General features: G+C 40.1%; 1 protein-coding gene across 1 annotated transcript in view; it reads right to left on the reverse strand.

The window, feature by feature from the left end:
- The window catches only part of GDI2 (GDP dissociation inhibitor 2), a 48,259-nt gene that overhangs the window by 13,054 nt on the left and 12,302 nt on the right, over positions 1-22,903 (reverse strand). The window contains exons 2-6 of the mRNA XM_054437204.2: positions 22,290-22,397; positions 18,494-18,593; positions 16,619-16,753; positions 7,605-7,803; positions 6,894-7,025 (exon numbers count right to left, since the gene is read on the reverse strand). Coding sequence (XP_054293179.1) covers positions 6,894-7,025; positions 7,605-7,803; positions 16,619-16,753; positions 18,494-18,593; positions 22,290-22,397 — 674 coding nt within the window. The remainder of the gene's footprint in view (positions 1-6,893; positions 7,026-7,604; positions 7,804-16,618; positions 16,754-18,493; positions 18,594-22,289; positions 22,398-22,903) is intronic.

Raw genomic sequence — 22,903 nt, forward strand, 5'->3', positions numbered from 1 at the left:
TACCTATGTAACAAACCTGCACGTTCTGCACATGTACCCCAGAACATAAAGTATAATAAAAAAAAAGTATAAAAGTATGTTATGCATAATTAATCTATAATGCCATAAATGATCATGCAAAACTTAAATAATATGGTGGCCCGAGGGGCTGCCTTGTAACTGAAACATGCTTTCTTTCATGCATGGACTATATGCATTTTGTTAATGCGCATTTTGTTTAAATAAGTTGTGTAAGAGACACACCTTTCTAGATGAAACTATACGTGTGTGCCACCCTTTGCACTACTAATGATCACCTCAAGACTATCAGGAGAAATATTTAAATTTCCATTTTATGAAGAAAGGAACCAAATTATTAGTTATGCTTTTTTAAACAAATTACCAGTTTACATAATTAATAAGGGTGCATTTTAAGTTCTAACTTTATTGTATAATGTATCATTTAAAAATACCAAGGAGGAAATATCCTTTGCTTTTAATGATGCATGAGTGGAAGTAATGCTAGTTGGCAGTATTTGATTGTAAGAAATCAATAAATTGTGATTTAAAAAAAATCAGCAAACAACAAAAGGAAAAACTAAAAAGACCCACTTTAACAAGGTGTAAAATCCAGTCTCCACAAATGCAAGATGAACAGTCAATAATGTAACTGCCTACTCAAACCAAAACCAACTTTTCAGAGGAAGAATCCGGCATCTCAACAAACTATCGATTCCTGTGTCCAGTATACAATCCAACATTACTACACATGGGAAGAAACAGAAAACTGTGATCCAAAGAAAACAGAAAAACAAACAATAGAAACAGATGCCCAAATGTTAAAATACGCAGTTTAAAAACAGCTATTATAAATATGTTCAAGGATATTATGTGTTCAAGAATATGTTCCAGAACAAATATCCTTGTTCAAAGATACATATTCAAGGATAAATGTGTTGTTATAAATGTACTCAAAAGAGTCAAGTAAATAGAGAATATCACAAAAATGAAAACTATAGGCCAGGAACGGTGACTCATGCCTGTAATACCAGCACTTTGGGAGGCTGAGGCAGGCGGATCACAAGGTCAGGAGATGAGACCATCCTGGCCAACATGGTGAAACCCCATCTCTACTAAAAATACAAAAATTAGCCGGGTGTGGTGGCATGTGCCTGTAATCCCAGCTACTTGGGAGGCTGAGGCAGGAGAATCGCTTGAACCCGGGAGGCGGAGGTTGCAGTGAGCCGAGATCGCGCCACTGCACTTCATTCAGCCTGGGTGACTCCGTCTCGAAAAAAAATAAGAAGAAAAAAGAAAACTATAAAAAATGGGAACTCTAGATCTAGACAGTATAAAAAAATTAAAATTCACTGAATGAGATTAACAGCCTATCGAAAACAGCAGAAAAGGTCGGTAAACTTGAAGCCACATGAACAGGCATTCTCCGATATGAAGCACAGAGAGGGGAAAAAAAAAAAGTTTGATGCTTTTTTTTTTTTTTTGGTAAGAGACAGGGTCCTGCTCTGTCACCCAGACTGAAATGCAGTGGTATGATCATGGCTCACTGCAGTCTCAACCTCCCAGGCTCAAGAGATCCTTCCACTCAGCCTCCCAAATAGCTGGGACTACAGGCATGCATCACCACACCCAGCTAATTTTTTGTGTTTTTCTAGAGACAGGGTTTCACCAGGTTGCCTGGGCTGGTCTCCAACCCCCGGGCTTCAAGCGATCCACCCCCTCAAACCCTCCCAAAGTGCTGCAATTACAGGCACGAGCCACGATGCTCACTTAAGCCCCGAAGTTCAACACCAGCCTGGGCAACATGGTGAGACTCCATCTCTACAAAAATACAAATGGTGCGTGCCTGTAGTCCCTGCTACTCAAGAGGCTGAGATGGGAAGATCCCTTTAGCCCAGGAGGCAGAGGTTGCAATAAGCCAAGATCATGCCACTGCACTCTAGCCTGGGTGACAGAGTAAGATCGTGTCTCCAAAAACAAAAACAAAAAACAAAAAAACCAACAAACAAAAAACAGACCAAACTGTAAATATAAGGGAACTTAATGTGACAAAACCATCTACAAAAAAAAAAAAAACTATAGAAAACATATTTAATAGTAAAACATTTACTAGATTCCCCATAAGACTGAGAACAAAGCAAGGACATCCATTCTCATCACTGCGACATTATCAGGAAGTCCTAACAAGTGCAATAAAGGTAAGTGGGGGAAAAACACATAAAAGTTATAAAAGAAGAATCTCTTTATTCACAGATGACATGACTGTGTAGAAGGATAACTCTAAGAAATATATAAAACTAGAAAAACTAGTAAGTGAACTAGTAAAACTTAAGTACAAGATCATAAGATACAACGTCAACATACAATCATATTTCTGTATACCAGCAGCAAACAATTTCAACATAAAATTAAGACAATTTCATTAACAGCAGCATCAATACAAAATACATTAACAGCGGCATCAGTACAAAGAGATTGAACAAAAATGTGATAGATCTCTACAATGAAAGCTGTAAAACACTGCTGAGAAGAAAACCTAAATACATGGAGAACAATCATATTTATGGACTGGCAGACTTAGCATAATTAAGATGATCATTTTCTCCAAACTGATCTACAAATTTAACTCAATACCAAAATCCCAACAAGCATGTTTTCTAGAAATTGACAACCTGATTTTAAAAGTGTATGTGGAAATGCGAACACCCAAAACAAATTCTGAAGAAAAAGTTGGAGAAAGTGTTATCACCTACTTCAAGACTTAATATAAAACTATAATTATCCAGACAGTGTAGTACTGGCATAGGAAATACAAATCATTGAAACAAAACTGAGTCCCAAAACAAACTCATACGTAGCCAACTGATCTCCCACAAAGGCACCAAGACTACCTAGAAAAGGAAGTCTTTCCAACAAATGCAGCTAAAACAACTAAATATTCGTATATAAAAAAAAAGAACCTCAAGTCTTACCTCATCCCACACACCAACACTGTTTCAAGATGAATCAGATTTAAATGCACAGATAAAATTATAAAACTTCTTTATTTCTGTGCCCTTGGGGGCAAGTAAAGGCTTCTAAAATAGGGCCAGGCGCGGTGGCTCACGCCTGTAATCCCAGCACTTTGGGTGGCCGAGGCAGGCGGATCATGAGGTCAGCAGATCGAGACCATCCTGACTAACACGGTGAAACCCCGTCTCTACTAAAAATACGAAAAATTAGCCGGGCGCGGTGGCGGGAGCCTGTAGTCCCAGCTACTCAGGAGGCTGAGGCAGGAGAATGGCATAAACCTGGGAGGCAGAGCTTGCAGTAAGCCGAGACAGCGCCACTGCAGTCCGGCCTGGGCGAAGGACCGAGACTATCTCAAAAAAAAAAAAAAAAAAAAAAAAAAAAAAAAGACTTCTAAAATAGGACCCAAAAGGCTATAAACATTCAGAAAAATTTTTCTTTGATATACTGGACTTCATCAAAATGTAACACTTCTAGGCCAGGCACTGTGGCTCACGCCTGTAATCCCAGCACTTTGGGAAGTCAAGGCAGGTGGATCACTTGAGGTCAGGAGTTAGAGACCAGCCTGTTCAATACGGCAAAACCCCGTCTCTACTCAAAATACAAAAATTAGCCAGGCGTGGTGGCACATGCATGTAGTCCCAGCTACTCCGGAGGCTGAGGCATGAGAATTGCTTGAACCTGGGAGGCAGAGGTTGCAGTGAGCCAAGATCGTGCCAGTGCACTCTAGCCTGGGCAACAGAGCAAGACTCTATCTCAAAAAAACAGTTAACACTTATGCTTATCAAAAGACCAGCCATAAACTGGGAGAAAATATTCTTAATACATACATGACAAAAGACTTGCCACCAGAATACACCAAGATCTCCTACAAGTCAAAAATAGACAATCCAATCTTTAGAAATGTGCAAAAGACTTGAAAAATCACAGCACAAAATTATACAAATGGTCAATAAGCTCATGAAAAGGTGAGCAACATGAGTCAAGAAATACAAATTAAAACCATAAAACCCACTTGGGCAATTAAAATTAAAAACTTACAATACTAAATGTTGATAAGGATGTGGAGCAACTAGAACTCTCACACACTGCTGAGTGTATACACAATGACACAACCACTCCAGAACACTGTTTTACAGTTTCTTATGAAGTCAAACTTCTATCTGCCGCATCAGTCAGCAATTTCACTCCCAGTATTTACCCAAAAGGAAATGAAAACCTGTATCCCCACAGAAAGTCTTTTACATAAAAATTTCACAGTGCCTTCATTCATAATAGCCAAAAACTGAAAACTAACTAGATGTCCACCAAAAGGAGAATTATATGTTCATATAATTCATACAATGGAATTCTACTCAACAATTAAAAAAAAAAAAGAATTGGCCAGGCGCAATGGCTCACACCTGTAATCCCAGCACACTGGGAGGCCAAGGCGGGTGGATCACCTGAGGTCAGGAGTTCAAGACCAGACTGACCAACATGGTGAAACCCCATCACTACTAAATATAAAAAATTAGCCGGATGTGGTGGCGCATGCCTGTAATCCCAGCTCCTTGGGAGGCTGAGGCAGAAGAATCACTTGAACCCAGGGGGTGGAGGTTGCAGTGAGCTGAGATTGCACCACAGCACTCCAGGCCTGGGCAACAAGAGTGAAACTCCATCTCCAAAAAAGAATTACTGGCACATGCATCAATATGGATGAACCTCAAAAAATGAAAAAGACACAAATGAAAACATATTGTATTATTCCTTTTACATGAACTTTGAAAACAAGCAAAAATAATCTATAGTGACAGAAATCACAGAGGTAGTTGCTGGGGATGGGGGGCAGTATTCATTATGAGGTGACACGAGGGAACTTTATGGGGTGAGGAAAATGTTCTATACCTTCACTCAGGTTTTAGTTAAATCCAGGACAGGGATAGGTCTATACATTTATCAAACTGATTTTTTTTAAATATATATAGTTATAAAATAAAAAATACAAGAATAGCTACTGCTGCTCGCTTCTGGTGTCCATTTACATGAAATATGTTTTTCCATCCCTTTACCTTAAGTTTATGAGTCCTTGTGTGTCTGGTGAATCTCCTGAAGACAGCAGATACTTGGTTGGTGAGTTCTTATCCATTCTGCTATTCTGTATCTTTAAAGTGGAGCATGTAGGCCATTTACATTCAACATTAGTATTGACATTTGAGGTACTATTCTATTCATCGTGCTATTTGTTTGCCTGAACGCTTTGTTTTTTTTCTTCATTGTGTTGTTTTATAGGTCCTGTGTGATTTACGCTTTAAGGAGATATAATTTTGGTATTTTGAGAATTTGTTTCAAGATCTGGAGCTTCTTTTAGCAGTTCTTGTAGTGCTGGCTTGGTAGTGGCAAATTCTCTCAGCACTTGTTTGTGTGAAAAAGACTACTTTCCTTCATTTATGAAGCTTTGTTTCACTGGATAGAAAATTCTTGGCTGATAACTGTTTTAAAGAGGCTAAAGATAGGACCCCAATCCCTTCTAGCTTTTAGAGTTTCTGCTGAGAAATCTGTTAATCTGATAGGTTTTCCTTTATAGGTTACCTGAGGCTTTTGCCTCACAGCTCTTAAGATTCTTTCCTTCATCTTGACTTTAGTTAACCTGATGACTACGTGCCTAGGCGATGATGTTTTTGTGATGAATTTCCCAGGTGTTCTTTAAGCTTCTTATGTTTGGATGTTTAGATCTCTAGCAAGGCCGGGGAAGTTTTCCTCAATAAATCCCTCAAATTTGTTTTCCAAACTTTTAGATTCCTCTTCTTCCTTGGGAACACCAATTATTCTTAGGCTTGGTTGTTTAACCAACTTATTGGAGGCTGTGTTCATTTTTTTTTTTATTCTTTTTTGTCTTTGTCAGATTGGGCTAATTCAAAAGCCTTGTCTTCGAACTATGAAATTCTTTCTTCTACTTATTCAATTCTATTGCTGAGACTTTCCAGTGCATTCTGCATGTCTCTAAGTGTGTCCTTGATTTTCAGAAGTTGTGATTATTTATTTATACTATTTTACTGGAAATTTTTCCATTCATATCCTGTATCACTTTTTTTATTTTGCTAAGTTGGACTTCACCTTTCTCTCGTGCCTCCTTGATTGGCTTAATAATGACCTAGTGAATTCTTTTTCTGGCAATTCAGAGATTTTTGTCTTGGTTTAGATCCATTGCTGGTGAGCCAGTGTGACCTTTTCAGGGTGTCAAAGAACTCTGTTTTGTCATATTACCCCAGTTGTTTTTCCAGTTCCTTCTCATCTGGATAGACTATGTCAGAGGGAAGATCTGGAACTCAAGGGCTGCTGTTCAGACTCTTTTGTCCCACGGGGGTGCTCCCTTGATGTGGTGCTCTCCCCTTTCCCCTAGAGATGGGGCTTCCTGAGAGCCAAACTGCAGTGATTGTTATTTCTCTTCTGGATCTAGCCACCCAGTGGAGATAATCAGGCTCCAAGCTGGTACTAGAGAGTGTCTGCAAAGAGTCCTGTGACGTGATCTGTCTCCAGGTCACTCAGCCGTGGACACCAGCACTTACTCCGGTGGAGGTAGCAGGGGTGTGAAGTAGATTCTGTGACGGTCCTTGGTTGTATTTTTGTTAAGTGTGCTGGTTTTGTGTTGGCTGGCCTCCAGCCAGGAGTTGGCACTCACAAGAGCATATCAGCTACAGTTGTATAAAACTGGATTTTTTTTTTAACTGAAGATCCGTGCATATCATTATATGTTAATTTTATTTCAATAAAAACAAAAAGCCATCTTATTACTCATAGACTGATCTCATCTCATTATTTAAGCTATATCTCATATACACATTATGTTGAAGATGAGGTTTTGGATCACTGAGGTTTTAGCTAATAGATTGAACATAGGCTCTTACCTTGCAAATCCTTGGGGCAGTTCTCCAAGGCCATAGAGTGGATAAAGGTATGGGCTTTTGCCATATCTTGCCAAAGACTCACTGTAAAGTTTAATTCTATTAATGGTTTCATAACATGGTTGATCTAAGTAGCTGGAGGAAAGGAAATGAGTATTAGGAAAGGGCTTTAGTTTTCATTCATGGTGTTCAATTTATAATTTTTTTTGAAGTGATTTCAATCCACTATCTTCTTTCTTTTTTGTTTTTTTGCTTTTTGAGACAGAGTCTCACTCTGTCACCCAGAGTGGAGTGCAGTGGTGCAAGATCGGCTCCCCACAACTTCCACCTCCCAGGCTTCAAGTGATTCTTCTGCCTCAGCCTCCCAAGTAGCTGGAATTACAGGTGTGCACCACTACCGCCCACCTAATTTTTGTATTTTTAGTAGAGAGGGGGTTTTACCATGTTGGCCAGGCTGGTTTTGAACTCCTGACCTCAAATGATCCACCCAACTTGGCCTGCCAAAGTGCTGGGATCACAGGCGTGAGCCACCATGCCTGGCCCACTACCTTTATATTTCACTTAAAAGGTCCCAACACTAATTTCAACTAGAACCTCTTCATTCATAGTGCAATATGGCTAAGTATTTGTTTTGTTAGAATTTCCACTTGGAAGAATTGGGAAATTTCGTGAGAATTTCAACAAAAATACAAATCTAAAAACCAAAATACTTACTCATCAGTTCTGTAAAGTGCAAGAGCATGACCAGTAAAATCTATAACATCTTGACCCAAATCAAATTTCTTATACACATCTCGCATTGTGGTCTTCTTAGGATCAATGCCTTCAAAAGTTCTCGGATCTTTTTCATCGAAGTTGGCAACATACACTAGGAATTTCCTGAATCGGCGTTTTTCAAACAGTCCCATTAGGCCTAAATAAAAAAGTATTTTTCAAAAAGCACACTCACAATCAGACATTGAGGAGAACAAACTATGAGAGCAAAGTTTAAACATGCCTTGTTATCAACTGCAGAATGCAGGATGCAATTTTTTTTTTTTTTGAGACGGAGTCTTGCTCTGTCGCCTAGACTAGAGTGCAATGGCGCAATCTCAGCTCATTGCAACCTCTGCCTCCCGGGTTCAAGCGATTCTCCTGTCTCAGCCTCCCAAGTAGCTGGGATTATAGGCAACCGCCATTACACCCAGCTAATTTTTGTACTTTTAGTAGAGACAAGGTTTCACCATGTTAGGCTGGTCTCAAACTCCTGACCTCAGGTGATCCACTCACCGTGGCCTCCCAAAGTGCTGAGATTACAGGCATGAGCCATCGCGCCTGACCAAATGCAGGATGCAATTTAAGATATGGGAGTTTGGACAGCATGGCTTCCAGTTTCACAACACTTTAAAATAAACTAACACGATTATAACATACAATTACAAGTAATTAAAACTAGTACTTAACTGAATGAAAAATGTCAAATTATGTTTCTTACTAGGTACAAGGTAAATGTGACACTGAACAAGTATCCATATGAAGAGTCTTCCTTTGACAACTCTGATCTACACTCAGCCAATTGCCTAAATTCTGAATGCTCTTCCTTTTCTGCCTCCGTATGCTAACATACAACCGGGCATTTAATGATAACAGCTTAAGATAACAAGAACAAATTGACCTCAATAAAATTTAGATGATGCTGCTGCTGCTGCTAGTCACTTACTTTACTGAAGTCCTACATAAGCAACCAATTCGCTGCATTTTACACTAAAAAACAGATGAAGAAGCTACAAATTACCACTTTATAAATCCTCAGCTTTTACTACTAGGCTGTATTTCAACTAATCATAGATGATAGACAAATAGCCAATAAAAAAGAAAATTTTCTGATTTTATCTCCCTTCTCCCCCCATTCCTAAGCTGTACAGCTGTTTCTAAAATACAACTACAGTTTTAAAAACAAACTCTCAAACGTTTCTATTGACAGCTTAATGTTTTGGTAGATTTAATATTACATCCAAGATCATTTTCCAGCCAACAAAACTGAAAATTAAAACCATGAGGCTGGTCGGGTTGTAGTGGCTCATGCCTATAATCCCAGCACTTTGGAAGGCTGAGGAGGGTGGATCGCTTGAGGTCAGGAGTTCAAGAACAGCCTGACCAACATGGTGAAACCCTGTCTCTACTAAAAATACAAAATTAGCTGGGTGTGGTGGCGCACGCCTGTAATCCCAGCTACTTGGAAGGCTGGTGCAGGAGAATCACTTGATAAACCCAGGAGTCAGAGATTGCACTGAGCTGAGATCGCGCCATTGTACTCCAGCCTGGGCAACAAGAGCGAGACTCCACCTCAAAAAAAAAAAAAAAAAAAAAAAAAAACATGAGGCTATTAATGACAACTGACTACATTTAATTTTCTTAAATTAAGATTTACAACTCAGCCTTTTAAATGGACAGAATGTACACACAGTAAAGGCATAAGGCTGAATAGAAATATCCTATTACCACATCAGCACCATACTTAAGACACAAGTGTAGTTGTCAGAGCTGGGTATAAGACAGGCAAAAGGAAATATGAATCACTATTTCAATGCACTTAAAACTTAGGTATCATATTCCGGTCGGCACAGCCTGTCAGAACCTAAAGCTATTACTAACAGTTATTTTGGAGTATCTCCCAACTTTTGTTTATTTAATAGAAACTTGAGTTGCTGTTACCAACTTTTGTTTTAATCAAAATAAAAATCTATCATGTTTCCTTCTCTTTCCTCTCCTTTATTTTCCTCCATTACCTGATCCTTACCCAGATAGGGATAGAAATCAGTGCCACTCCTGTTTTACACAGCACAGTAGAGACGTCCTGGCTGTTTTTCCATCCCTTAACTCCATGTTGCTATGCATGGCGCCAAATAGTGGTCTCAATGACTAGCTGTTACGGCATGAGAACCAGATATAATTGTATTACAAACACTTCAAACACCCAGTGCTCATTCTGAAAAACTCCTAATTGAAAAAGTTCAAATCAATAATGTGTTTCCTACTGTGTTGTGTTTTTTTTTTCCATAGAAACAAGGTCTGGCCATGTTGCCCAGGCTGGTCTCAAACTCCCAGGCTCCTAAAATGTGGAATCACAGGTGTGAGCCACTGCACCTAGTCCCTACTGTGTAATTTTTTACAACTACTATTTATCTATGCTGATGCCTTCCCAGATCACCTTATTTAAAGCGTCCTTCTCACACTCCCTCCTTCCTCTTTCCCCCACAGCAATGTATCACCATCGGATATGCCTTTCTGTATTTACAGTTGTCCCTTGAATAACACGTCTGAACTGCCACTTTTTATGTAGATCAGAGGTGTCCAATTTTTTGGTTTCCCTGGGCCACACTGGAAGAAAAAGAATTGCCTTGGGCCACACATAAAATACACTAACAATAGCTAATGAGCTTAAAAAAAAATTGTGAAAAAAAATCTCATGTTTTAAGAAAGTTAACAAATTTCTGTTGAGCTGCATTCAAAGCGACCCTGGACCACATGCAGCCCGTAGGCCACAGACTGGACAAGCTTGATGTAGATTTTTTCTTGTCAATAAATGTACTGAAAAAATTTTTGGAGGTTTGCATGTTGTTGTTGTTGTTGTTGTTGTTTTAAAAATGGAGTCTCACTCTGTCGCCCAGGCTAGAGTGTGCAGTGGCGCGATTTCGGCTCACTGCAACCTCTGCCCCCGAGGCTCAAGCAGTACTCCCACCTAGGCGTCCCGAGTAGCCAGGAGTAAAGGCGTGCGCCACCAGACCCGGCTAATTATTTTTCTATTTTTAGTAGAGACGGGGTTTCACCACGTTGGACAGGCTGGTCTCGAACTCCTGACCTCACGTGATCCGCCTGCCTCAGCCTCCCAACGTGCTGGGATGACAGGCATGAGCCACTGTGCCCAGCCAGATTTGTTTTTTTCAGTTCTACATTTTATTTTACTTGATTTTTTTTTTCCTTTTTGAGATGAGATCTCTGTCACTCAGACTAGAGTGCTGTGGTGCAACCACGGCTCACTGCAGTCACCAACTTCCTAGGCTCAAGCAATCCTCCTGCATCAGCCTCCTGAGTAGCTGGGACTACAGGCTATTCAGCTAATTTTTCTTCTATTTCTTGTAGATACAGGGGTCTTACTATGTTGCCCAGGCTGATCTCGAACTCTCGGGCTCAAGTGATCCACCCACCTCAACCTCCCAAAGTGCTAGGATTACAGCCATGAGCCACAGTACCTGGCCAAATGATTTTTTTTTTCAAGAGATAGGGTCTTGCTATTTAAGTGCATATCATCCAGGCTAGAGGTGCAGTGACTATTCCCAGGTGTGATCATAGCACAGTATAGCCTCAAATGCCTGGGTTCAAGCAATCCTCCTGCCTTGGCCTACCAAGTGGCTAGGATTACAGGTGCACAGCAACATGCCCGGCAGATTTGTGACAATTTGAAAAAACTTGCAGATGAACCGCATAGCCTAGAAATACCAAAAAAATTAGAAAAAAAGTTATGTATGTCATGAATGCTAAAATATATGTAGATATTGTTTACTATCATAAATACATATAATTCTATTTCAAAGTTAAAATTTAATCACAAAACTTAGGCACACAAACACAAACCATACACGGTGCCACTGTAAACAAAGATGGATGTAGTATTAAGTCTTAACTGCATAAGATTAACTGCAGTACATACTGTACTACTGTAATAACTCTGTAGCCACCTTTTGTTGCTAATGTGGTGAGCTCAAGTGTTTGAGTATCTTAAAACTCTATGTGACAATAATCATCTCTGCATGAGCAGTTCACCTCTCCAGTAAATTATCTGTCACAGTAAAAAGTGATCTCTCCTTGTTCTCGCATATTTTTCATCGTGTTTAGTGCAACACCATAAACATTGAGTAAAAGGTAGGACCCACAGGGAATGCCACTGATGCTGGAAGTGCTCCCAAGAAGCAAAGTCATGACATTACAAGAAAAAGTTGAATTCCTTGAAACATACCAACTGACTTCATGTCTGCAGCTGCAGTTGCCCGCCATTTCAGACAGACAATTCATCTCATACACATACAACCTAAACTTTTGGTATCAATAAATCCAGTATGGTGCTGTAAATGTACTTTCTCTTCCTTATCATTTTCTTAGGGGCACTGTCTTTTCTATAGCTTACTTGATTGTAAGAACACAGTATATAATACATTATCACAAGGCCAGGTGCAGTGGCTCACACCTGTAATCCCAGCACTTTGGGAGGCCGAGGCAGGTGGATCACCTGAGATCAGAGGTTCAAGACCAGCCTGACCAACACGGTAAAACCCTATCTCTATTAAAAATACAAAAAATTAGCCAGGTGTGGTGGTGCATGCCTGTAATCCCAGATACTTGGGGAGGCTGAGGCAGGAGAATTGCTTGAACTTGGGAGGTGGAAGTTGCAGTGAGCCAAGATTACACCATTGAACTCCAGCCTGGGCAACAAGAGCAAAGCTCAGTCTCAAAAAAAAAAAAAAAAAAAAAAAAAAAAAAAAAATCACATACAAAATAAATGTTAATCAACTACTTAGCTATTTATGTTATCCGTATGGCCTCCATTCAACAACAGGCTATTAGTAGTTTCGGAAGTGTCAAAAGTCTTGAAGTCTTAATCTCTGAAAGTGATCTAAGAGGGTTAAAACTCACTTCTTCCAAACTCTTTTTAATGTTGGTATTTTGACCTCCTCCCATGAATTATAAATGTTCTTGGCTGGATGCAGTGGCTCACGCCTATAGTGCTAAGACTTTGGGACACTAAGGAGAGATGACTGCTTGAGCCCAGGAATTCAAGACCAGCCTAGGCAATTATAGCAAGACCCTGTTTATACAAAAAATAAAAAAAATTATACCACTATAGGCATGCGTGGTGGGATATGCCTATTTTGGGAGGCTGAGGAGAAGTAACTGCTTGAGTCCAGGAGTTCAAGACCAACCTGGGCAGCATAGCAAGACCTCACTTCTACAAAAAATTTTTTAAATTGCACCATTATAGGCATGTGTATCCCTATAGTCAGCTACTCAGGAGGCTAAGGCAGGAGGATCGCTTGAGCCCAGGAGGTCAAGGCTACACTGAGCCGTGATCATGCCACTGCACTCCAGCCAGAGCAACAGAGTGAGACCCTGTTTCAAAAAAAATAAATACATAAAATAATAAATGTTCTGGGGCCGGGCACAGTGGCTCACACCTGTAACCCGAGCACTGTGGGAGGCCGAGGTGGGCAGATCACTTGAGGCTAGGAGTTTAAGACCAGCCTGGCCAATATGGCGAAACCCCGTCTCTACTAAAACATACAAAAATTATGGCCAGGCACAGTGGCTCACGCCTGTAATCCCAGGTCTTTGGGAGGCCAAGGCGGGCAGATCACCTGAGGTCAGGAGTTTGAGATCAGCCTGACCAACATGGAGAAACCCCGTCTCTATTAAAAATACAAAATTAGCCAGGCGTGGTGGTGCGTGCCTGTAATCCCAGTTACTCGGGAGGCTGAGACAGAAGAATTCCTTGAACCCAGGAGGCGGAGGTTGCGGTGAACGCACCATTATTGCACTCCAGCCTGGGCAACAAGAGCGAAACTCCGTCTCAAAAAAAAAAAAAAAAAATTAGCCGGGTGTGGTGGTGTGCGTCTGTAATCCCAGCTACTCAGGAGGATGAGGCAGGAGAATTGCTTCAACTCAGGAGACAGAGGTTGCAGTGAGCCAAAATTGTGCTACCGCGCTCTAGCCTGGGCGACAAAGGAAAAAACAGTCCTGTTTACACTGAACGAGCAGAAAACATCTGGGATACTGTCTCTGGTCTGGCTGCCAAATTATATATAGGATCTTGACTAATTAGAGAATTTCCAAGGAGTGGCCAAGAGTTCTAGACAGCATATTATATGAGAAACAACTAAGGAGACTCAGGTATTTACTTTGGGGAAAAAAAAGAATTAGAAGGTATGTAATCATTGTTAAAATATCTAAAAAGCAATATATTAATAGCTTTATATACTGTAAGAATATAGTATTTGTTGTGGTTAAGAGTGTGGGATTCTAAAGTCAGACAGACCTGGCTCCAAACCAGTTACTAGCTATACTACTTTGTGCTTTCCTTTTATACCTCAGCTTTCCCATCTGTAAAATAAAAAATAATAATAGCACCTGCATCTCACAGGGTTGCAGTGAAGAACTATGTAAAGTTAGATAATACACACAAAGTATGTAATACATATATGCCTAGCATGTAAGTGCTCAAAAAACTGAGTTCTCGTTAAAATTATAAAACAACTTGTTCTTATCCACCCATCTCTTGAACTTTGCCACCTCTCCACCTTTCCTTACCCCATTCCTTCATTCTGCCTAGAATTTTCTTGCCTGCAACTCAAGATTTCAAAATCCTTTCCATCAATATAAGGAGATGCTGATAAGGTAGTGATTTGGTCAAAATGCATAAAAGTGTTTACTAAAACAAGTGATTTCTACTGTACCTAAATTATACCTCAATAAACCTAGCCTTAAAAATATATACATAAGCATATGCGCTTATTCAAAAAAAAACAGAAGAAGGATACGCCAGAAAATGATTACCTAACAGGTCAGAAAGAATGGAAGTAGAAAAGTAAGAATGCGACCAAGACTCGAAATACACCTTTTAACTTTCAAGCTCTGTAAATGTTTTATATATCTGGAAAAATCAGAGAAAATAAAACTGCCAAAAGATAATTTCTATTAGATAAAGGAGGTAACTGAAGCTTTAATATAAATAAGAGCTCCAAGAAAGAAAATGTAAAAGAAAGAACCCATGACCTTTGTCCAAAAAAAAAAAAAAAAAATTCTATTTCTTATTTTTATCTAAAAAAAATTTTGAGACAGGGTCTCCCTCTGTCACTCAGGTTGGAGCGCAGTGACGCAATCACAGCTCACTGCAGCTTTGATTTCCTGGACTCAAGCGATCCTCCTGCCTCAGCCTCCACAATACCTGGGACTACAGGAATGTACCACCACATCTGGCTAATTTTCTTATTTTTCGAAGAGACAGGGTCCTGCTATGTTGCCCGGGCTGGTCTTCAACTCCTGGCCTAAATCAATCCTCCTACCACAGCCTCCCAAAGCAATGGGATTACAAGCGTGAGCCACCACACCACACCACTGTTAAAAAGGATTCTATTCAAACTCAGACTCCTACTTCTATGAAGATACTTTATTTGGATTAAATTTTCATAGTCATTTAAAAGATTTAAAATAATTTCGAACCCATGATTACACTACTAACTACCCCCAACTGAATGAGAAACTGTTCCTTCCCTTCCCCAATTATCAATCCTAACCTAGCCCTGATTCTTTGCAGTATTTTTTACTTTCTGGCTATGTCTTTAATATTTTATACCCAATATTTTCTCCCCTAATCAGAAGTAATAGAGATAGAGGAAACTGCCAAAATAATTCAAACTAGGTTTATAGATGAGAAAACTTTTCAGCACTGATGCCAAAATAATTATGAGAGAACTTATGAGCACTTTTCCTATTCTCCCAGTCTATATCTTTCCCTCTTCTAAGTTCCTAGAGCCCTCACCTACCCTTAGTTATACAAATTTATCCTTCCCCAAACTGCTCCATACAAGGACTAAAACGTCTTGAAGAACAAAAAGGTCTTTTCTGGAGTGTTTGCTATTTAAGACAAACACTGAAATAGGAAATGTTAACCAGAACTCTTTGGTGAGACAACAGAGAAAATAATGTTGGGCAGGGAATAAGATCACTCCAAGGCTGGGCGCCGTGGCTCATGCCTGTAATCCCAGCACTTTGGGAGGCCAAGGCAGGTGAAACATCTGAGGTCAGGAGTTCAAGACCAGCCTGGCCAACATGGTGAAACCCCATCTCTACTAAAAATACAAAAATTAGCCAGGCGTGTTGGTACATGCCTATAGTCCCAGCTACTCAGGAGGCTAAGGCAGGAGAATTGCTTGAACCTGGGAGGTAGAGGTTGCAGTGAGCCTCTGAGATCGCGCCATCGCACCCCAGCCTGGGTGACAGAGCGAGACTCCGTCTTTAAAAGAAAATACATATATATATATATGAATGACTCACCAGGAGTTCCTAAAATCAAAGATATTGGGAATTAGTAACAAGACCAATTAGAAGATGAGCATCATCAGAATGAGTACTTCTCCTGTTGGCACGTTGGGTAATATAGCGTAGGGTAAGCTTAGTAACATGATTAAGCATGGGGGCTCTGGAGCCACACTACCAGCATTTCAATTCCAACCCAGCTACTTATCCCAGCTACTTATTACCTATGCAATTTTAGGCCTGAGTTTCATCACCTATAAAATGGAGACCCTGTGTCATAGAGACGTTTCAGAAGTCAAATAAGAAAATGATATGGAGTGTTCAGTACATTAGCCTTTAGACACAGGAAATACTCAACAGAAAGCATAGTTATTATGAATTACTGTGAAAAGAATACTATTAACCCTAGATAAGCTCAGATCCACCAGCCACAAGGTACATGATCTATAGATGATCATTTAAACTCTAAGCTTCAGATGGGTAGGAATTTTTGAACATTTTGTTCACTGATGTGTTCCCAACTGCCTAGAACAGTGTCTGGCACATGATAGACATTCAATAAATATTTGTTGACTGGGTCCTCTCTAAGACTCTTTTCCAGTATCAAATCTCATTATTCTGAGAAAATAAAACTAGTTACTAGAGAAAATAAAACTACTTACTAGATGCCAGGGCTTCTGCTTCAGTGGAAGGAACCTTGTAGATTTTTCCACCCTTATAGACAAAGCTCCCTTCAGTCACTTTAAAATCCAGATAGCGAGTTACCTCTGTATAAAGCAGCATCTTAACCAGCTGACCTAGAAAAGTCACATAATTCAAACTATAACTTAAGTCTATAAATTATAAAGAACATTTACTAATACTAACAGCTTCTAAAATTTTTTCTAACGATGTTCAATAACTCCAACAAAATAATTTTTTTTTGAGACACAGTCTCCCTCTGTTGCCCAGGCTACAGTGCAGTGGCACGATCACGAGCTCACTGCAACCTCAGCCTCCTGGGCTCATGCAGGCTTCCAGCCTGACACTCCTGAGTACCTGGCACCACTATGCCTGGCTAATTTTTTTTTGTATTGTTTTGTAGAGACAGGAGTTTTGCCGTGTTGCCCAGGCTGGTCTCAAACTCCTGAGCTCAAACAATCCACCCACCTTGGCCTCCCAAAGTGCTGGGATTATAGGCACGAGGCACCACGCCTGGCCCAAAATAATCTCCAAAGCCATATTTTAAATAGGACAACCAGAATGCACTGCATATTACACGTTTTTGTTATTTTTTATCTTTTTTTCCTACTCAAGGTTGAATACATAGGGTTTTTTAATGTTACAACTAAAGGTTAATAATTCTATCAACCTGCTTTTGCAAAAGCAATGAAAAATTTATTAGACATATAAAGTTTGGAATTATAGTATTATTGGCCAGGCACAGGTGGCTCATACCTGTAATCCCAGCACTTTGGGAGGCCAAGGAGGGAGGATTGTTTGAGCCCAAGAGTCCGAGACCAACCCATACAACACAGTGAGACCTCATCTCTACCATAATACAAAAAAATTAGCCAGGTGTGGTGGGACACCCAGCTAATCAGGACACTGAAGTGAGAGGATCACTTGAACCTCAAAGTCAAGGCTGCAGTGAGCTATGATTGATTGCATCACGACACTCCAGCCTGGGTGACAGAGTGAAACCCCTGTCTCTAAAAAAATTAAATAATAAAAACAAACAATAGAATATAAACTCAAGCAAGGAAAAAGGATAGCAGATGCTTTCAGATGCTTTATTTCATGTGCACAAACAGACCTATAACCAAAAATTTAGTTCTTCAATGTCATCTCAGAAAAAAGTACTAATATTACAGCAATTTAAAACAATCCTTAGCCTGTAATCACAGCACTTGGGAGGCTGAGGCGAGCAGATCACTTGATGTCAAGAGTTCAAGACCAGCCTGGCCAACATGGTAAAACCCCATCTCTACTAAAAATACAAAAATTAGCTGGGCGTGGTGGCACGCACCTGTAATCCCAGCTACTCAGGAGGCTAAGGCAGGAGAATCGCTTGAACCAGAAGGTGGAGGTTGTAGTGAGCCAAGATCATGCCACTGCACTCCAGCCTGGGTGACAGAGCAAGACTCCGTCTCAAAAAAAAAAGAAAACTTAGATCCTCTAAAATAAATGTGAAAATATAATTTTAAAACCCTACAAACTAGAAAAACATTAAAATAATGCTGTTTCAAAAGGCCCAGTTATTTAAGACTGTCATAAGCATCAACAGGTAAGTCTGTGCCAAAGGCTTACAATCTTGTTATGTATTATGCCACAGCATCTTTTGTTTCTCCAGAACCAATTACTAGTAAGTCACAACCCCTTCCTTCCTTTCCTAACTTATTGACTCCAGACATCTAATGGACCATGTTACTCACCATGCTGTTTCATTCAACAAAATCCAGTTCCTCATACCCAGAATAGTACTCTGTCAAAAGTTAGTTTTGATATTAAAATTGCAATCAAAGTACTGTCATAAATTTAAGTTAGAAATTCTTTACCATTAGCCATAAGGAACTTGGGAATCAAGTCAACATTCCAGTCTCTTCCTCTCCCCATTGACTCGGGTGGTGATCCTGGTATTTTATATCTTTTGTATAACTAAAAGCAAGGAAAAACATAGCCATAATGTTAACAAAATTTAATTTTTTATTACCATATGTACGTATTTTTTATTAAGTGCTTTTAGTATAACTAAACACCACCACACTAGTAAAGTATAAGGACATTTCATCTTTTATCAGATAAAATTTTTAGCAAGGTCCAATATATATGTAAATTAATTACTAAACTCATAAATGTTAAAATTAACAAATATGGCAGAAGTAAGGTTTTTCACTAGCAGAAAAGAAAGAAAATAAAACAAGGCCAGACGCAATGGCTCATGCCTGTAATTCCAGCACTTTGTAATCCATGAGGCAGGTGGATCCCTTGAGGTCAGGAGTTTGAGACCAGCCTGACCAACATAGTGAAACCCCGTCTCTACTAAAAATACAAAAATTGGCCAAGCATGGTGGCTCACGTCTGTAATCCCAAACACTTTGGGAGGCCAAGGCGGGTGGATCAGGAGGTCAGGAGTACAAGACCAGCCAGGCCAAGATAGTGAAACCCCATCTCTACTGAAAATACAAAAATTAGCCAGGTATGGTGGCAGACGCCTGTAATCCCAGCTACTCAGGAGGCTGAGGCAGGAGAATCATTTCAACATGAGAGGCAGATGTTGCAGTGAGCCGAGATAGCACCACTGCACTCCAGCCTAGCGACAGAGTGAGTCTCCGTCTCAAAAAAAAAAAAAAAACATTAGCGGGGTGTGGTGTGTGCCTGTAATCCCAACTACTCGAGAGGCTGAGGCAGGAGAATCACATGAATGTGGGAGGTGGAGGTTGCAGTGAGCTGGGATGGCACCACTATACTCCAGCCTGAGTGAAAAAGCAAGACTCCATCTCAAGAAATAAATAAATAAAACAAGATTATGTGTCAATGACACTGTATAGTTCTCTATACAGTCTGTATATGCAGAACTAGGGTGTCACTGACAAATAGCAATCATCTAAATTCATTCTCTCCCGAATAAAAAGCTATCAAAGGCTTAATTTTGCTTTTGTATTATGTAAGGAATTCAAAATAAACCTTAGATTCTTCCTAATCAGAAAAGACAATTAAAATTTGTTCCAGTTCATTTATAATTTTTGAGCTTTACTGAGGTATAACTGATACATAAAAAACTGCCTACTTCCTGCATACATTTTGGTGAGTCTAGACACAGGGTACACCCATAACATCACCATAAGGTACCAATCATATCCATCCCTCCAAAAATGTCCTTTTGCTCTTTTACGATGTTTTGTGGTAAGAATACTCAATTAATTTATAATTCACATGAATCGAAATGAAGCTCAGATTTCAAAAAGCTTATCAAGTTAGAGAACAGTCACTTGAGCTCATGAATCCTACTGCTAAGGTAGAACAGAGTAAGCAAAATTAGTAGGTATTTATTCAATAAAAATTCTGGCTGGGCGCAGTGGCTTATGCCTGTAATCCCAGCACTTTGTGAGGCCAAGGCAGGCAGATCACCTGAGACCAGGAGTTCGAGACCAGCCTGATCAACATGGTAAAACCCCACCTCTACCAGAAATACAAAAAATTAGCCGGACGTGATGGTGTACGCCTGTAGTTCCAGCTACTTGGGAGGCTGAGGCACGAGAATCGTTTGAGCCTAGGAGGTGGAGGTTGCAGTGAGCTTAAGATCGTGCCACTGCACTGCAGCCTGGGTGACAGAGAAAAACTCCATCTCAAAAAAAAAAAAAAAATTCATGACTCCCTGAATACATCTGGGGAGAAAAAAAAAGAAAAGAAATCTTACTCATTGTATTGAAGATCAGCTAAGAAATATACTAGGCCAGGCACAGAGGCTCACACCTGTAATCGCAGCACTTTGGAAGGCCAAGGCAGGCAGATCACTTGAGGAGCTCAAGACCAGCATGGCCAACAAGAAGAAACCCCCATCTCAACTAAAAATACAAAAAATTAGCCAGGCATGGTGGTCCATGCCTGTAATCCCAGCTACTCAGAAGGCTGAGGCATGAAAATCACTTGAACCCAAGAGATGGAGGTTGCAGTAAGCCGAGACTGCACCACTACACTCCAGCTTGGACAATAGAGCAAGACTGTCTCAAAAAAATAAAATAAAACAAAATTAAGAAAAGAAAACAACTGTGAGATTTGTAGATTAAGAAAATAAAGAGGTGCCCACGCGTGGTGGCTCTCACCTATAATCCCAACACTTTGGGAGGCCAAGGTAGGAGGATCACTTGAGGTCAGGAGTTTGAGACCAGCCTGGGCAACACAGAGAGACCCCATCTCTACAAATAATAAAATAAGCCAGGCAGGTGGTATGCATCTTTAGCCCCGCTACCTAGGAGGCTGATACAGGAGGATCGCTTGAGCCCAGGAGTTCAAGGCTACAGCAAGCTGTGATCACACTGCTGCACTTCAGCCTGGGCAACAGGGCAAGACCCTGTCTCTTAAAAACAAACAACAACAACAAAGAATAAAGCGCTCAGGAGTGGTGGCTCATGCCTGTAATCCCAGCAGTTTGGGAGGACAAGGCAGACAGATCATATGAGGTCAGGGGTTCCAGACCAGCCTGGCCATCATGGTGGAACCCCATCTCTACTAAAAATATAAAAATTAGCCAGGCATGGTGGTGCACGCCTTTAATCCCAGCTACTTGGGAGGCTGAGGCAGGAGAATCACCTGAACCCAGAAGGTGGAAGCCATAGGGAGCCGAGACTGTGCCACTGCACTCCAGCCTGGGCGGCAGAGCGAGATTCTGTCTCCAAAAAAATAAATAAATAAGAGAATAAAGAGAAAATTATACCAAATACAAACAGCTACATGAGAGATTACTGGGATCACTGGGAAATTTGAATATGGTTCTGGATATGATATAATGGTATTATGCTTATGCAGGAGAATGTTATTCTTAGCAGATGCATGCTGAAATATTTTCCCAAGCCTCACGATGTCTTATCACTTTCAATGGATCAAAACCAGTAATAAAAAAAGAGACATGAAAAAAATACAGCAAACTTTAACTGCTGAACTCCGATGGAAGATTTTTTTATATATCGTATTATTCTTTAAACTTTTCGGTATTACTGAATATAGAAAAAAATCCTTTTTTGTAAGTATTGTCTAATAAGTCACCGATTAAATAAAAGTCATTGATGATATCTATCTCCCATAAAACACAGTACAGGTCATATCCATATATGTAGGTGTTCAACAAACCTCACGCAGAAAAACAATCAATATATAAAACACACTGTGGAAATGCTATGTGTCCATGTTCAAAAAAAGTAGGAAACAGGGCAGTATAGCAAAAGGAACTAAGCTTTGTAGTCATGTAACTTGGGTTTACAACCCATCTCAGATTTTAACCCCACAGAGACTATGTTAAATGGAGATTTAAAAAAAAAAAAAATCTTTGAGGGACTGAGAGAATAAATAAAACCATGAGGAAAGCACTGGACTTGCGCTGGCACATCAGACGATCCTCTACCCTCCCTTCCTAGACTAGACTCTGTTAACGCTAAGAGATAACTGCTCCACGTAGCAACAAAAGTCAAAATGTAAATTTCTATGACCTTCAAACCAGAAGCTCCTGAAAAACAGTGCTCCAGATATTCTATTTAATAAAACAAAATTAAGACCATCTCTAAGGAATAAGGTAGAGATTCACAAGTGAAATACTCACAAAGTGTGAAAGGCGTATGAAATTTGACTAACACTTACATCTTCCAGTGGTGTTATAGATGCACTCTCTCCTCCATAGTAAGGATTTCGATCCATATGAAGAACTTTCTTGCCATTCACTGACATTATACCTGACAGGATACATTCCTATAGAAAAAGCATAGTACCTTGAAAAGAAAGTTCTACAGCATATTTAAAACAGATCTTTTTTTTTCAAGCCCGCCATTACACATTCTCTTAGTGATTACACTTATATTCATGCAACATGACATAATTTATGAAGAAAGCCCTTACGAAACCAGGGGTCCAGGTGTGGTCTGTGGGCCCCTGTGCATCCCAAGATTAAAACTGTTTCATAATAACACTAAGACATTAGTCACCTTTTATTTTTATTTTTATTTTTTGAGATAGAGTTTCACTCTTGTTGCCCAGGCAGGAGTGCAATGGTGCCATCTCGGCTCACTGCAACCTCCGCCTCTGGGATTCAAGCAGTTCTCCTGCCTCAGCCTCTTGAGTAGGTGGGATTACAGGTGCCCGCCACCACGCCTGGCTAATTTTTTGTATTTTTAGCAGAGACAGGGTTTCACCATGTTAGCCAGGCTGGTCTTGAACTCCTGACCTCAGGTGATCTTCCCGCCTCAGCCTCCCAAAGT

Source organism: Pongo pygmaeus, chromosome 8 (assembly GCF_028885625.2).
Source record: "Pongo pygmaeus isolate AG05252 chromosome 8, NHGRI_mPonPyg2-v2.0_pri, whole genome shotgun sequence".
Classification (NCBI taxonomy): domain Eukaryota; kingdom Metazoa; phylum Chordata; class Mammalia; order Primates; family Hominidae; genus Pongo; species Pongo pygmaeus.